The sequence below is a fragment of the Oncorhynchus kisutch genome, linkage group LG30 (assembly GCF_002021735.2).
Source record: "Oncorhynchus kisutch isolate 150728-3 linkage group LG30, Okis_V2, whole genome shotgun sequence".
Lineage (NCBI taxonomy): Eukaryota > Metazoa > Chordata > Actinopteri > Salmoniformes > Salmonidae > Oncorhynchus > Oncorhynchus kisutch.
This window is the reverse complement of record NC_034203.2, coordinates 44,002,878-44,020,758: the sequence shown is the minus strand read 5'-3', so window position 1 is coordinate 44,020,758 and position 17,881 is coordinate 44,002,878. Positions and strand designations below refer to the sequence as shown.

General features: G+C 38.6%; 2 protein-coding genes across 3 annotated transcripts in view; one reads left to right on the top strand and one right to left on the bottom strand.

Annotated features, from left to right (window-relative positions):
* The window catches only part of LOC109884498 (retinal-specific phospholipid-transporting ATPase ABCA4), a 108,962-nt gene extending 92,634 nt beyond the window's left edge, over nucleotides 1-16,328 (top strand). The window contains 8 exon segments of the mRNA XM_031809885.1: nucleotides 280-342; nucleotides 449-555; nucleotides 757-898; nucleotides 1,216-1,350; nucleotides 6,619-6,723; nucleotides 9,118-9,210; nucleotides 10,283-10,532; nucleotides 11,869-16,328. Of these exon segments, the coding sequence (XP_031665745.1) occupies nucleotides 280-342; nucleotides 449-555; nucleotides 757-898; nucleotides 1,216-1,350; nucleotides 6,619-6,723; nucleotides 9,118-9,132 (567 nt within the window). The 3' untranslated portion in view covers nucleotides 9,133-9,210; nucleotides 10,283-10,532; nucleotides 11,869-16,328.
* LOC109883927 (very-long-chain enoyl-CoA reductase) overlaps nucleotides 15,013-17,881 on the bottom strand; it is a 26,665-nt gene continuing 23,796 nt past the window's right edge. For both annotated transcript variants that reach the window (XM_031809887.1, XM_031809888.1), the window contains 2 exons: nucleotides 17,710-17,755; nucleotides 15,013-17,132 (listed from right to left, as the gene is read on the bottom strand). In XM_031809887.1, coding sequence (XP_031665747.1) covers nucleotides 17,005-17,132; nucleotides 17,710-17,755 — 174 coding nt within the window. In that variant the 3' untranslated portion in view covers nucleotides 15,013-17,004. The remainder of the gene's footprint in view (nucleotides 17,133-17,709; nucleotides 17,756-17,881) is intronic.

Below are 17,881 nucleotides of genomic sequence, written 5' to 3'. Positions count from 1 at the left end.
GGATTGTAGGTGTAACAGTATAACTTTAGACCGTCCCCTCGCCCATACCCGGGCGCGAACCAGGGACTCTCTGCACACATCAACAACAGTCACCCACGAAGCATCGTTACCCACTACTTCAAGGTCTCAGAGCGAGTGACGTCACCGATTGAACTGCTATTTAGCGCGCACCGCTAACTAAGCTAGCTATTTCACATCCGTTACATAGGCCTGTGTTGTTACCTATATACTGTGAGTCTGTGTCCAAACGAACTCTGGTTCTTTGTGTCCTCTCTACAGACGTACTCTGGGAAGACGAGACAAGCGGTGGACAGGATCTGTGTGGGCGTGCCTGCAGGAGAGGTCTGTCCGTCCCCCTCCCCCTTTATAGTCCCTTTCCCATACACCTTCTGCCCCACCTAATTTCTTTAACAGATTCACTAGTCTGACCGTGTCTCTGTGCTGTCAGTGTTTCGGTCTGTTAGGAGTGAACGGAGCCGGGAAAACAACCACCTTTAAGATGTTGACTGGAGACACAGACGTTAGTTCTGGAGAGGCCACTGTCTCTGGATACAGGTACAACACATCGCAGGAATATGTGAGGAAAAAAATAGTGTGTGTTGGATCCACCGTTCAGAAAGAAAAGACTCAATGTTGTTGTATTCATCCTCCGAAGCCACTGACAAACTGTGCCAAGTATAGAACCGCTTTTTTAAAATTTGAATCAACGTAGAAACAAACGGATGTCCAAGCAGCTGTTTCTCTGTGGTCACTCAGTATCCTGTCGGACATGTTGGACGTGCACCAGAACATGGGCTACTGCCCTCAGTTTGACGCTATAGACGACCTGCTGACAGGCAGGGAACATCTTTACCTCTACGCTCGTCTCCGAGGGGTCCCCGAGTCAGACATCAGCAGAGTGAGTAGAGATGGGAGATACTGTCTGGTCTGTCTGTCTGTCTGTCTCGTCTGTGTCTGTCTCGTCTGTCTGTCTGTCTGTCTGTCTGTCTGTCTGTCTGTCTGTCTGTCTGTCTGTCTGTCTGTCTGTCTCGTCTGTCTGTCTGTCTGTGTCCGTCTGTGTGTGTTTTTGTGTGAATGAGTGTAGTGTACTGTATGTGTATATGTGCATACTGTATGTGTGTGTATGCAGGTGTGTGTATGTATTTGTGTTAACATTCATGTATTTTACCCTTTGCGTTTGTAACACATTCCGCACCTCTCCTGTCTCCCCACTAGGTGGCAGATTGGGGCATCCAGAAGCTGGGTCTATCAGAGTACGCTGGTCGCTGTGCAGGAACATACAGCGGAGGCAACAAGAGGAAACTCTCCACAGCCATCGCTATGATTGGCTGCCCAGCCCTGGTTCTACTGGTGAGTCAACCAATCAGTGTTTAACACCTACCATTGAAAAGGCGGGGCAGGCTCCCCAACCAGCTATTGGCTGGTTATACTGGTAAGTCAGCCAATCAGTGTTTAACACCTGTAGGGCACCAAAAAGACCTAGAAATCAGACCAGAGGCAGAGGAAGGCTGGACATGATGTGTGTTGTTTCATTACTTCCTTCCTGTGACAATACGGACAACTAATAGTTAGATAACATTACAAACACAGTATGACTAAGTGGTATACATATACTATACATATACTATACATACACTATACATATACTATACATATACTATACATACACTATACATATACTATACATATACTATACATATACTATACATATACTATACATATACTATACATACATACACTATACATATACTATACATATACTATACATACACTATACATACACTATACATACACTATACATATACTATACATACACTATACTATACATACACTATACATACATACACTATACATATACTATACTATACATATACTATACATATACTATACATACATATACTATACATATACTATACATATACTATACATACATATACTATACATATACTATACATACATACACTATACATATACTATACATATACTATACATATACTATACATACATATACTATACATATACATACACACACTATACATATACTATACATATACTATACATATACTATACATATACTATACATATACTATACATACACTATACATACACTATACATATACTATACATACACTATACATACACTATACATATACTATACATATACTATACATACACTATACATACACTATACTATACATATACTATACATATACTATACATATACATACACTACTATACATATTACATTACCATACATACATACATATACATATACATACACTATACATATATACTATACATATACTTATACATATACTATACATACACTATACATACACGTAATACTATACATATATACTATACATATACTATACATATACATACACTATACATACACTATACATATACATACACTATACATACATACACTATACATATACTATACTATACTATACATATACTATACATATACTATACATATACTATACATACACTATACATATACTATACATACACTATACATACACTATACTAACATATACTATACATATACATACACTATACATACACTATACATATACTATACATACACTATACATACACTATACATACACTATACATACACTATACATATACTATACATATACTATACATATACTATACTACACTATACATACACTATACATATACTATACATATACTATACATATACTATACATACACTATACTATACATATACTATACATACACTATACATACACTATACATATACTATACATACACTATACATACACTATACTATACATATACTATACACTATACATACACTATACATACACTATACATACACTATACATACACTATACATATACTATACATACACTATACATACACTATACATATACTATACATATACTATACATACACTATACATACACTATACATACACTATACATATACTATACATATACTATACATACACTATACATACACTATACATATACTATACATATACTATACATATACTATACATACACTATACTATACATATACTATACATATACTATACATATACTATACATATACATACACTATACATACACTATACATACACTATACATATACTATACATATACTATACATACACTATACATACACTATACATATACTATACATACACTATACATATACTATACTATACATATACATACACTATACATACACTATACAACTATACATATACTATCATACTATACATATACATAAATACACTATACATATACTATACATACACTATACATATACTATACATATACTATACATATACTATACATACATATACTATACATATACATACACTATACATACACTATACATACACTATACATACACTATACTATACATACACTATACATACACTATACTATACATACACTATACATACATACACTATACATACCTATACATACACTATACATATACTATACATACACTATACATATACTATACATATACTATACATATACTATACATATACTATACATACACGATACATACACTATACATACACTATACATACACTATACATATACTATACATACACTATACATATAACTAACATATACAAATATACTATACATATACGATATATCATATACTATAACATACATACTATACATACACTATACACATACTATACATACAGACTATACATACACTATACATATACTATACATATACTATACATACACTATACATATACTATACTATACATATACTATACATACACTATCATACACTATACATATACTATACTATACATATACTATACATACACTATCATACACTATACATATACTATACTATACAATTACTATACATACACTATACATATACTATACTATACATATACTATACATACACTATACACATTACTATACATACACTATACATACACTATACATACACTATACATATACTATACATATACTATACATACACTATACATACATACACTATACATATACATATACTATACATATACTATACATACACTATACACGAACATACTATACATATACTATACTAATACTATACATATACTATACATACACTATACATATACTATACATATACTACTATACATATACATCATACTATACATATATTACTATACAATACTATACATACATACACTATACACACACTATACAATACTACATACTATACATACATATACTATACATATACAGACACTATACATATACTATACATACTACATATACTATACAGATACTATACATATACTATACAATACTATACATATACTATACATACACTATACATACACTATAACATATACTATACATACACTAGTACATACACTATATATATACATATACTATACATATACAATACATATACTATACATACACTATACACACACTATACATATACATATACTATACATACACTATATATATACATATACTATACATATACAATACATATACTATACATACACTATACACACACTATACATATACTATACATACACTATACACACATATACATATACATATACTATACATATACTATACATACACTATACATATACTATACATATACTATACACACACTATACATATACATACATACATTATACTATACATATACTATACATATACTATACATACACTATACATACACTATACATATACTATACATACACTATACATATACTATACATATACTATACATATACTATACATATACTATACATATACTATACATACACTATACATATACTATACTATACTATACATATACTATACATACATACACTATACACACACTATACATATACTATACATACATATACTATACATATACATACACTATACATATACTATACATACACTATACATATACTATACATATACTATACATACACTATACATACACTATACATACACTATATATATACATATACTATACATATACAATACATATACATACACTATACACACACTATACATATACATATACTATACATACACTATACATATACTATACATATACTATACATACACTATACATACATACACTATATGTATAGTATAGTATATGTATAGTATATGTATACTATACTATACATACACTATACATATACTATACATACACTATACATACATACACTATACATATACTATACATACACTATACATACATATACATATACTATACATACATACACTATACATACACTATATATACAATACATATACTATACATATACTATACATACACTATACATATACTATACATACACTATACATACACTATACATATACTATACATACATACACTATACATACACTATATATACAATACATATACTATACATATACTATACATATACATATACTATACATACACTACACATACACTACACATACACTATACATATACTATACATATACTATACATACACTATACATACACTATATATACAATATATACAATACATATACTATACATATACTATACATATACTATACATATACTATACATATACATATACATACACTATACATATACTATACATATCCTATACATACATATACTATACATATACTATACATATACTATACATATACATACACTATACATATACTATACATACACTATACATATACTATACATATACTATACATACACTATACATACACTATATATACAATATATACAATACATATACTATACATATACTATACATACACTATACATATCCTATACATACACTATACATACACTATACATATACTATACATATACTATACATACACTATACATATACTATACATATACTATACATATACTATACATATACTATACATACACTATACATACACTATACATATCCTATACATACACTATACATACACTATACATATACTATACATATACTATACATATACTATACATATACTATACATACACTATACATATACTATACATACACTATACATATACTATACATATACTATACATATACTATACATATACTATACTATACATACACTATACATATACTATACATATACTATACATATACATATACTATACATATACTATACATACACTATACATACACTATACATACACTATACATATACTATACTATACATACACTATACATATACTATACATATACTATACATATACATATACTATACATATACTATACATACACTATACATACACTATACATATACTATACATCCACTATACATATACTATACATATACTATACATATACTATACATATACTATACACACACTATACATATACTATACATACATACATATACTATACATATACTATACATATACTACATACTATACATACACTATACATACACTTACATATACTATACCTACACTATACACACACTATCAATATACTATACCCATACATACATATACTATACCTACTAACATCATATACTATACATACACTATACATATACTATACATACATACACTATACATATACTATACATACACTATACATACACTATACATGTGTGTGTTGGTGTGTGTGTGTCCTTATAGGATGGAACCCACTACAGGTATGGACCCCCACTCCAGACGGTTCCTGTGGACTGCCATTATGAGTGTCATCCAGGACGGAAGGGCTGTGGTTTTGACATCACACAGGTACCCCCCCCCCCCACCCCCCCACACACACAACACATACCCACACACACCCCTTCCCCTACACCCTTCCCAGACAAGTCCAGTCGAATGGGATTACTGTACCTGAACTAGTGTTGTTGGTGTTGGTCCAAGACATAGCAACGTGGTACACATGGGTCATGTCAGTACACATGGGTAATGTCATGCCAGTACACATGGGTAATGTCATGTCAGTACACATGGTAATGTCATGTCAGTACACATGGGTAATGTCATGTCAGTACACATGGGTAATGGCATGTCAGTGTACATGGGTAATGGCATGTCAGTGTAGATGGGTAATGTCATGTCAGTACACATGGGTAATGTCATTTCAGTGCACATGGGTAATGTCATTTCAGTGCACATGGGTAATGTCATGTCAGTGCAAATGGGTCATGTCAGTGCACATGGATAATGTCATTTCAGTGCACATGGGTAATGTAATGTCTACACATGGGTAATGTCAGTACATATGGGTAATGTCAGTACACATGGGTAATGTCATGTCTACACATGGGTAATGTCATGTCTACACATGGGCAATGTAATGTCTACACATGGGTAATGTCATGTCAGTACACATGGGTCATGTCAGTACACATGGGTAATGTCATGTCAGTACACATGGGTCATGTCAGTACACATGGGTAATGTCATGTCAGTACACATGGGTCATGTCAGTACACATGGGTAATGTCATGTCAGTACACATGGGTCATGTCAGTACACATGGGTCATGTCATGTCAGTACACATGGGTCATGTCATGTCAGTACACATGGGTCATGTCATGTCAGTACACATGGGTCATGTCAGTACACATGGGTCATGTCATGTCAGTACACATGGGTCATGTCATGTCAGTACACATGGGTCATGTCATGTCAGTACACATGGGTCATGTCAGTACACATGGGTAATGTCATGTCAGTACACATGGGTAATGTCATGTCAGTACACATGGGTAATGTCATGTCAGTACACATGGGTAATGTCATGTCAGTGCACATGGGTAATGTCATGTCAGTGCATATGGGTAATGTCATGCCAGTACACATGGGTAATGTCATGTCAGTACACATGGGGTAATGTCATGTCAGTACACATGGGTCATGTCAGTACACATGGGTAATGTCATGTCAGTACACATGGGTCATGTCAGTACACATGGGTCATGTCAGTACACATGGGTCATGTCAGTGCACATGGGTCATGTCAGTGCACATGGGTCATGTCATGTCAGTACACATGGGTCATGTCATGTCAGTACACATGGGTCATGTCAGTACACATGGGTAATGTCATGTCAGTACACATGGGTAATGTCATGTCAGTACACATGGGTAATGTCATGTCAGTACACATGGGTAATGTCATGTCAGTGCACATGGGTAATGTCATGTCAGTGCACATGGGTAATGTCATGCCAGTACACATGGGTAATGTCATGTCAGTACACATGGGTCATGTCAGTACACATGGGTCATGTCAGTACACATGGGTCATGTCAGTACACATGGGTAATGTCATGTCAGTACACATGGGTCATGTCAGTACACATGGGTCATGTCAGTACACATGGGTAATGTCATGTCAGCGCACATGGCTAATGTCATGTCAGTACACATGGGTAATGTCATTTCAGTGCACATGGGTAATGTCATGTCAGTACACATGGGTAATGTCATGTCAGTACACATGGGTAATGTCATGTCAGCACACATGGGTAATGTCATGTCAGCGCACATGGGTAATGTCATGTCAGCACACATGGGTCATGTCATGTCAGCACACATGGGTCATGTCAGTGCACATGGGTAATGTCATGTCAGCACACATGGGTAATGTCATGTCAGCGCACATGGGTAATGTCATGTCAGTGCACATGGGTAATGTCATGTCAGTGCACATGGGTAATGTCATGTCAGTACACATGGGTAATGTCATGTCAGTACACATGGGTAATGTCATGTCAGCAATCCAGATGCTACACTGGAGTGGCCATCTGCTTGTTTCTGCTTGTTTCACTGTCTGTTGACTGCCTGTCTGTCTCTGTCTGTTGACTGCCTGTCTGTCTCTGTCTATTGACTGCCTGTCTGTCTGTTGACTGCCTGTCTGTCTCTATCTAATGACTGCCTGTCTGTATCTTGACTGCCTGTCTGTCTCTGTCTGTTGACTGCCTGTCTGTCTCTGCCTATTGACTGCCTGTCTGTCTCCTCTGTCTGTTGACTGCCTGTCTGTCTCTGTCTGTTGACTGCCTGTCTGTCTCTGCCTGTTGACTGCCTGTCTGTCTCTGTCTGTTGACTGCCTGTCTGTCTCTGTCTGTTGACTGCCTGTCTGTCTGTTGACTGCCTGTCTGTCTCTGTCTCCTCAGCATGGAGGAGTGTGAAGCTCTGTGCACTCGGTTGGCCATCATGGTCAACGGCACCTTCAAATGTCTGGGGACCATACAGCACCTCAAATACAAGTAGGTCTGTTGCCATACTGTTACCATACAGCACCTCAAATACAAGTAGGTCTGTTGCCATACTGTTACCATACAGCACCTCAAATACAAGTAGGTCTGTTGCCATACTGTTACCATACAGCACCTCAAATACAAGTAGGTCTGTTGCCATACTGTTACCATACAGCACCACAAATACAAGTAGGTCTGTTTCCGTACAGCACCTCAAATACAAGTAGGTCTGTTTCCGTACAGCACCTCAAATACAAGTAGGTCTGTTACCATACTGTTACCATACAGCACCTCAAACACAAGTAGGTCTGTTACCATACTGTTACCATACAGCACCTCAAACACAAGTAGGTCTGTTACCATACTGTTACCATACAACACCTCAAATACAAGTAAACTATGTATTCCATGTAACATAGGCACTCATCCTGCACTGGCCTCAGTATAGCCATCACTCCCCAGACTCTGCCCCTACTGGTTGTGTCCCTGGACAAGTCTTCCTACCTGCCTTGAAGGACCATAAAAAAAGAGAGGAAGATTTAACAACAATCACATCATTTCAAATTCAATTAGAAGAAAAATAACACATTTGGTTTGACGAGATCTAAATGAGTCACTGATCACAGTACTTGGAGTAACCAGCCAAATATAAAAGTAGCCAGCCAGGGAGTTCTGGGCTGGGAGAGTATGGTTAAGTAGCCAGCCAGGGAGTTCTGGGCTGGGAGAGTATGGTGATGTAGCCAGCCAGGGAGTTCTGGGCTGGGAGAGTATGGTGATGTAGCCAGCCAGGGAGATCCGGGCTGGGAGAGTATGAGAGTATGTAGCCATCCAGGTTTGGTGATGGCTACATGGTGACCTCTCTCTCCCTCTCCTCTCCAGGTTTGGTGATGGCTATGTGGTGACCTCTCTCTCCCTCTGCTCTCCAGGTTTGGTGATGGCTACATGGTGACCTCTCTCTCCCCCTCTCCTCTCCAGGTTTGGTGATGGCTACATGGTGACCTCTCTCTCTCTCTCCCTCTGCTCTCCAGGTTTGGTGATGGTTACATGGTGACCTCTCTCTCACTCTCCCTCTGCTCTCCAGGTTTGGTGATGGCTACGTGGTGACCATGAAGGTAAAGGCAGCTAAAGCAGGCGTATCTCCAGAGCTGGGTCCAGCAGAGAGCTTCATGGAGAGCAGCTTCCCAGGGTGTGTCCAGAGAGAGAAACACTACAACACTCTGCAGTATGAGATCGCCTCCTCCTCCCTCGCTAGGATCTTCCAGCTGGTGGTCGCCAACAAGGACAAACTCAATATAGAGGATTATTCTGTATCACAGACTACACTAGATCAGGTGACTACTCTGTTTATCAGACTACACTAGATCAGGTAACTACTCTATCAGACTACACTAGATCAGGTGACTACTCTATCAGACTACACTAGATCAGGTGACTACTCTGTTTATCAGACTACACTAGATCAGGTAACTACTCTGTTTATCAGACTACACTAGATCAGGTAACTACTCTATTTATCAGACTACACTAGATCAGGTAACTACTCTGTGTATCAGACTACACTAGATCAGGTAACTACTCTGTGTATCAGACTACACTAGATCAGGTAACTACTCTGTGTATCAGACTACACTAGATCAGGTAACTACTCTGTGTATCAGACTACACTAGATCAGGTAACTACTCTATCAGACTACACTAGATCAGGTGACTACTCTATCAGACTACACTAGATCAGGTAACTACTCTGTGTATCAGACTACACTAGATCAGGTAACTACTCTGTGTATCAGACTACACTAGATCAGGTAACTATTCCATCAGACTACACTAGATCAGGTAACTACTCTGTATCACAGACCACACTAGATCAGGTAACTACTCTGTCTATCAGACTACACTAGATCAGGTAACTACTCTGTATCACAGACTACACTAGATCAGGTGACCACTCTATCAGACTACACTAGATCATGTGACTACTCTATAAGACCTCACTAAATCAGGTAACTGCTCCGTCAGACTACACTAGATCATGTGACAACTCTGTCTATCAGACCACAGTAGATCAGGTGACTACTCTGTCTATCAGACCACAGTAGATCAGGTGAATACTATCAGACTACACTAGATCATGTGACAACTCTGTCTATCAGACCACAGTAGATCAGGTGACTACTCTGTCTATCAGACCACAGTAGATCAGGTGAATACTCTGTCTATCAGACTACACTAGATCAGGTGAATACTCTGTCTATCAGACTACACTAGATCAGGTAAATACGCTGTCTATCAGACTACACTAGATCGGGTAACTATAGGGCTGGTGTTAAGATTAGGGATTAGGGGTTTGGGATTTAGGATTAAAGACAAGCACCAACTAAGTGTTTCAATGACCACACAACAGGTGGTAATGAGCATGGCAATGTTTAAGGATAGACTCAGCAATATGACCTCATCAAACACAGCCAGGAAGACATCTGAGGTCAGGAGGATTTATTATGAGAGATTAAAGAATATCCTTGAGTACAAATTGATGGTAGCGTACTCAGCAAGCAGTGAGAGAAATAGATGTCGTGAATATATGATTATAAAGACCTTTTATAGAACATTAGTGTTTTCATTGACATTGTGTTGATAGTAATGGGTTTTCCTCTCTCTGTTCTCCAGGTGTTTGTGAACTTTGCTAAGCAGCAGGCAGGAGAGGACGAGGACGTTTTACAACCCCGAGCGGTCAACGCGCGCAATGAAAAACAAAATGTCCCCACGAAACGCAAGGTCTCCCCCATCAAGATAAAAACCAGAAGACAAACTAAAACTTGAAAGTTAATCTGTGAAAATATGACTTCCTAGCGGAATGTATTGTCTAAGTGTTTAATGCAGAAAACCGACAAAATGTGTTGTTTATTTTTACCTTACTAGGCAAGTCAGTTTTCAATGACGGCCTGGGAACAGTGGGTTAACTGGTCTAGGAACAGTGGAACAGTGGGTTAACTGGTCTAGGAACAGTGGAACAGTGGGTTAACTGGTCTAGGAACAGTGGAACAGTGGGTTAACTGGTCTAGGAACAGTGGGTTAACTGGTCTAGGAACAGTGGAACAGTGGGTTAACTGGTCTAGGAACAGTGGAACAGTGGGTTAACTGGTCTAGGAACAGTGGAACAGTGGGTTAACTGGTCTAGGAACAGTGGAATAGTGGGTTAACTGGTCTAGGAACAGTGGGTTAACTGGTCTAGGAACAGTGGGTTAACTGGTCTAGGAACAGTGGGGTTAACTGGTCTAGGAACAGTGGGGTTAACTGGACTAGGAACAGTGGGTTAACTGGTCTAGGAACAGTGGGTTAACTGGTCTAGGAACAGTGGGTTAACTGGTCTAGGAACAGTGGGTTAACTGGTCTAGGAACAGTGGGTTAACTGGTCTAGGAACGGTGGGTTAACTGGTCTAGGAACGGTGGGTTAACTGGTCTAGGAACAGTGGGTTAACTGGTCTAGGAACAGTGGGTTAACTGGTCTAGGAACAGTGGGTTAACTGGTCTAGGAACAGTGGGGTTAACTGGTCTAGGAACAGTGGGTTAACTGGTCTAGGAACAGTGGGGTTAACTGGTCTAGGAACAGTGGGGTTAACTGGTCTAGGAACAGTGGGTTAACTGGTCTAGGAACAGTGGGTTAACTGGTCTAGGAACAGTAGGTTAACTGGTCTAGGAACAGTGGGTTAACTGGTCTAGGAACAGTGGGTTAACTGTCTTGCTCAGGGGGCAAAATGACAGATTTGTACCCTGTCAGCTCAGGGATTTGAACTTGCAACCTTTCGGTTACTAGTCCAACACTCTAACCACTAGGTTACCTGCCGCCCTTAAACTCTAACCACTAGGCTACCCTGCCTCCCCATTGTAATAGCTAGACATGCACAGGCACACTGGCAGTATAATGAAAACATTTTGAAATGATGGTTAGATTCATGAATTATGTTTGGAATATGTTCCTTAGGCTTTGGAAGTCATATTTTTGCCTGTTGATTGTGCATTGTGTAAAATGGCCGCCAAAAGTCAAGACGAGGTCACGTTTGCAGGATACAGATGTCAGTTGACAGCAGATAGCTCCTCAAACACACCAGGGGTGTGATCTCAATAGTTTGGCTTCCTCGCCTCATCTCCTTTTCACGTGTTCATTGAAGAGGAAACAGCTCCCTTGGTTTATGAGGGGGCGGCTTCCTCGTCAACTAAACACACCTACACAGAGAATAGGTCCCTATTTTGTTTTGTTTTGTTATTACGCAGTATCAATACGGGACCACAAGATGGCGCTGCATTTACACTGACATTTATATACCAGAACTAATAATAATGCTTAGATAATTTATGTAGCCTTTCAAATAATGTAGAAAAAAATCTTGCCTGGCTTATATATGTGTTTTGCCATTTTCATCACTTTAGGACATATTCTGTTAGTCATTTAGCAGACGCTCTTATCCAGAGAGACTTACAGAGAGCTAGGTGAGACAATCATATTAAGTACATTTTTTCCCCCTCAAGGTAGCTATCAGTGCTGGTAGGGAGGTGGTGTGGGATTATTTAAGATACGCTTTGAAGAGGTAAAGTTTCAGATGTCATATCCTAAGCACAGCTTTATATGCTCACCTAATGTATAGTGCAGGGGAACAATGTAATTTTACCTTTATCTAACTAGGCAAGTCAGTTAAGAACAAATTCTTATTTACAATGACCGCCTAGGAACAGTGGGGTTAACTGGTCTAGGAACAGTGGGGTTAACTGCCTTGTTCAGGGGCAGAACGACAGATTTGTACCTTGTCAACTCAGGGATTTGATCTAGCAACCTTTCAGTGACTGGCCCAACACTCTAACCACTAGGCTACCTGCCTCTAACCACTAAGCTACCTGCCTCTAACCACTAGGCTACCTGCCTCTAACCACTAGGCTACCTGCCTCTAACCACTAGGCTACCTGCCTCTAACCACTAGGCTACCTGCCTCTAACCACTAGGCTACCTGCCTCTAACCACTAGGCTACCTGCCTCTAACCACTAGGCTACCTGCCTCTAACCACTAGGCTACCTGCCTCTAACCACTAGGCTACCTGCCTCTAACCACTAGGCTACCTGCCTCTAACCACTAGGCTACCTGCCCCTAACCACTAGGCTACCTGCCTCTAACCACTAGGCTACCTGCCTCTAACCACTAGGCTACCTGCCTCTAACCACTAGGCTACCTGCCTCTAACCACTAGGCTACCTGCCTCTAACCACTAGGCTACCTGCCTCTAACCACTAGGCTACCTGCCTCTAACCACTAGGCTACCTGCCTCTAACCACTAGGCTACCTGCCTCTAACCACTAGGCAACCTGCCTCTAACCACTAGGCAACCTGCCACCTCTACACTCTAACCACTAGGCTACCTGCCACCTCTACACTCTAACCACTAGGCTACCTGCCACCTCTACACTCTAACCACTAGGCTACCTGCCACCTCTACACTCTAACCACTAGGCTACCTGCCACCTCTACACTCTAACCACTAGGCTACCTGCCACCTCTACACTCTAACCACTAGGCTACCTGCCACCTCTACACTCTAACCACTAGGCTACCTGCCTCTAACCACTAGGCTACCTGCCCCCCACAGAGGGCCGTGTGGCAGGCTTTTGTTCTAGCCAAACAGTCTCGGTTGAAGACAATGACTCTTAGTTGATTAGTTGAATCAGGTGAGTTTCTGCTTGGCTGGAATGAAAGCCTGCACATATATGATATAGGCTTTCACTCCCGTTGTAGTGGACTCAAACACAACGTAACGAACAAACCGCAAAATATATTCTTTATTTTATTGTTACCATTTTTTTGTTTGTTTTTGAAATGTCATGATAACTGTGTTTAACATGTTACAAATGCTGTTTCTAATCAAGAAGACGCTTTTGGATTTACGCTTCCATTTCCTACGATCAGGGATCGGGCAACTATGATGGGGTTGGGAGCCACTAAAAAATCTGAAGTCATTATGAGGGGCCATAGTGGCTGGCGGGTCTGTATACCCGCATTTATATACCAAAAACTACTAATAATGCTTAGCTCATTTACATAGCCGTTCAAATAATGTAGAAATATATTGCTTGGTTTATATATTCTACACATTTCGCCATTGGGATGTAAAGAACATTTTGCTGTTTTAAATCAAGTATTTTGCAATTCTACAAATTTTGACCATTGGGACAGAGAGCCGATTTGGCAATTTTCTAACACATTTCCTTTAATTCTACTCATTTTTCTATGGGGTGGAGAGAAATGTGAGGCTGACCAACAAAATCAAATGCGCCCCCCCCCCCCGGCTGGTGAATCCACCACGATTACTACCTTTTGTTTATACCTGGCTGCTAGACTAATTTACTAATCAAATTTGTTTTGGCTGACATTCCAACAGTGATAAATAGAAAACAAGAGAAAAACTGCTGATGTAAAACCACATTTCAAAATGGCACCTTGTGCATTCTACCACCCCCCCCCCCCCCCTCCAGCACCAGCGAGGGCCTTCATAAGGGGCCCCTCGCGAGCTGCCAGTTGCCCATCCCTGTCATAGCTAGTATTATGGATGAGAATAGATATGTGTATCAACTTCAACTGATGCCATGTTTTAACAGCAACACACACTGGCCCTGTTAAATCCAAATGGGTTCATTAATAACACAAAGTTACTGTGAACAAATAGAACAGCCCCACTGTAAAACTAACAACGTAAACAAATAAGATAAAATACTAATAATATCACATATTAAATGATGGTTACTTCATATCTGATTTGACTGAACAGGGCCGTCCGTCCTTCAACAGGGGAACAAGTGCACTAGACTTCAAGTGCACTAGACTTCAAGTGCACTAGACTTCAAGTGCACTAGACTTCAAGTGCACTAGACTTCAAGTGCACTAGACTTCAAGTGCACTAGACTTCAAGTGCACTAGACTTCAAGTGCACTAGACTTCAAGTGCACTAGACTTCAAGTGCACTAGACTTCAAGACCACTACTATAATGTATACACATTGTCACTCACATGAACTGTGCTGCAACGATGATTATGGTGAATAAAAAAAGATGTATAAATTCTCTACGACTAAAGGGAATCAAACCAATCTATTGTATCATTCCACACTTTGTAGTACATTCATCCTAACTTAAAAAAACTGTATCTGTGTAAAGCCATAACCTTGCTACAAATGTACACTTTTAGTGTAGAGTTGAGTGATGAGGTTAAGTCACAGGCCTGAGTGAGTCCTTGTAACCCTATTCTGACCGAGAGGCTGTCACAAAGTTCATTTATATACAGCTCGCTTATTGACTGGGTATCTGTTGTCCCCCCCATATAGTGTCACTCCTTTTGGTCAGAGCCACATCATATCCCCTACAAGTGCACTATTACCACAGTGTCCAGTACACTGCTTTCTCTAACTGTAGTAGAGTATGCAATGGGTCTGTCTAAAATAGCATTCTATTCCCTATGTAGTCCACTACATTTGGCAAGAGGCCTATGTGGCTCTGGCCAAAAGTATAGCGAATAGGTTTGCGCACAATTTTGGTAATTTACCCAGAATTCCCAGGTGTTCCAGAAATCCTGGTTGGACGATGACTTAATTCCTTGCTTATTTCCTTCTGATTACGTGGAATTTAGAACTGGGATTTCTGGGAAAAACTGGGAATTTGGTGACAAGTTAGCAGAATTATATTTTTTTTGCAACCCTTATTAAGGAACAGGGGTATAATTAAGGAACAGGGGTATAATTAAGGATCTTGTTGTTAACCCTGGCTGGCTCAAAGGAACAAAGGGATGATAGCTGATCTTAGTTCAGGGTAGTCTATAAACTCTCTGGTGTACATCTTATGTTTTCCCCGGGCCCAGATAGTCATCTGGATGAAGCCCAGCAACGTGAACAGAGCCACTGTGGAAAGAGACAGACACAACAGTTAGTTAGTTAGTTAGTTAGTTAGTAGAGTCACGAAATTGGTGACTAAAACTTAAACAAAGGAATGGAATTGTCTCTTTAGTATCACACGTACTTATGTCAGTCTTTCAATTTCAATCTTTATCGAGACTGCAGAACTGGCAGTGTACGAGAATAACCTTTATTTACACAGTACAACATAACTGAACTGGCAGTGTACCAGAATATTTACAGAGTAGAACGTAACTGGTATGACAATCTCTCCCACGGGTGGCTATATTTCTATACGTTTTCTCATTCTGCACTTCATAAGTGAGTGGGACGGGTGTGGCTTTGTGATAACGATCACATTATCAAATACGATTTGATTTGAAGAGCAGCTTTTTCACCGATTTGACAGCTCCAACGCAATTGTTCCCTGTCAAAACATCGAGCTATGCAGGTGTCGGCTTATCAACGGTTAACGCTTGATCTGATCTGAATCTAGGCCTTAGTATTATGAAAATGTGTGTAAGCAGCTTCTAACATTTACCACCTAAGTACACGTGAAACGATGAAAGATGTGTAGTTTTACCTGGAACACACTGTGTCATGATGGAGAAACTCAACCACGTCCCCACCTGACGAATCAAAACATATACAGTATCAGTCAGAAGTTTGGGACGCACCTACTCATTCAAGGGTTTTTCTTTATTTTGACTATTTTCTACATTGTAGAATAAATAGTGAAGATGTAAAAACTATGA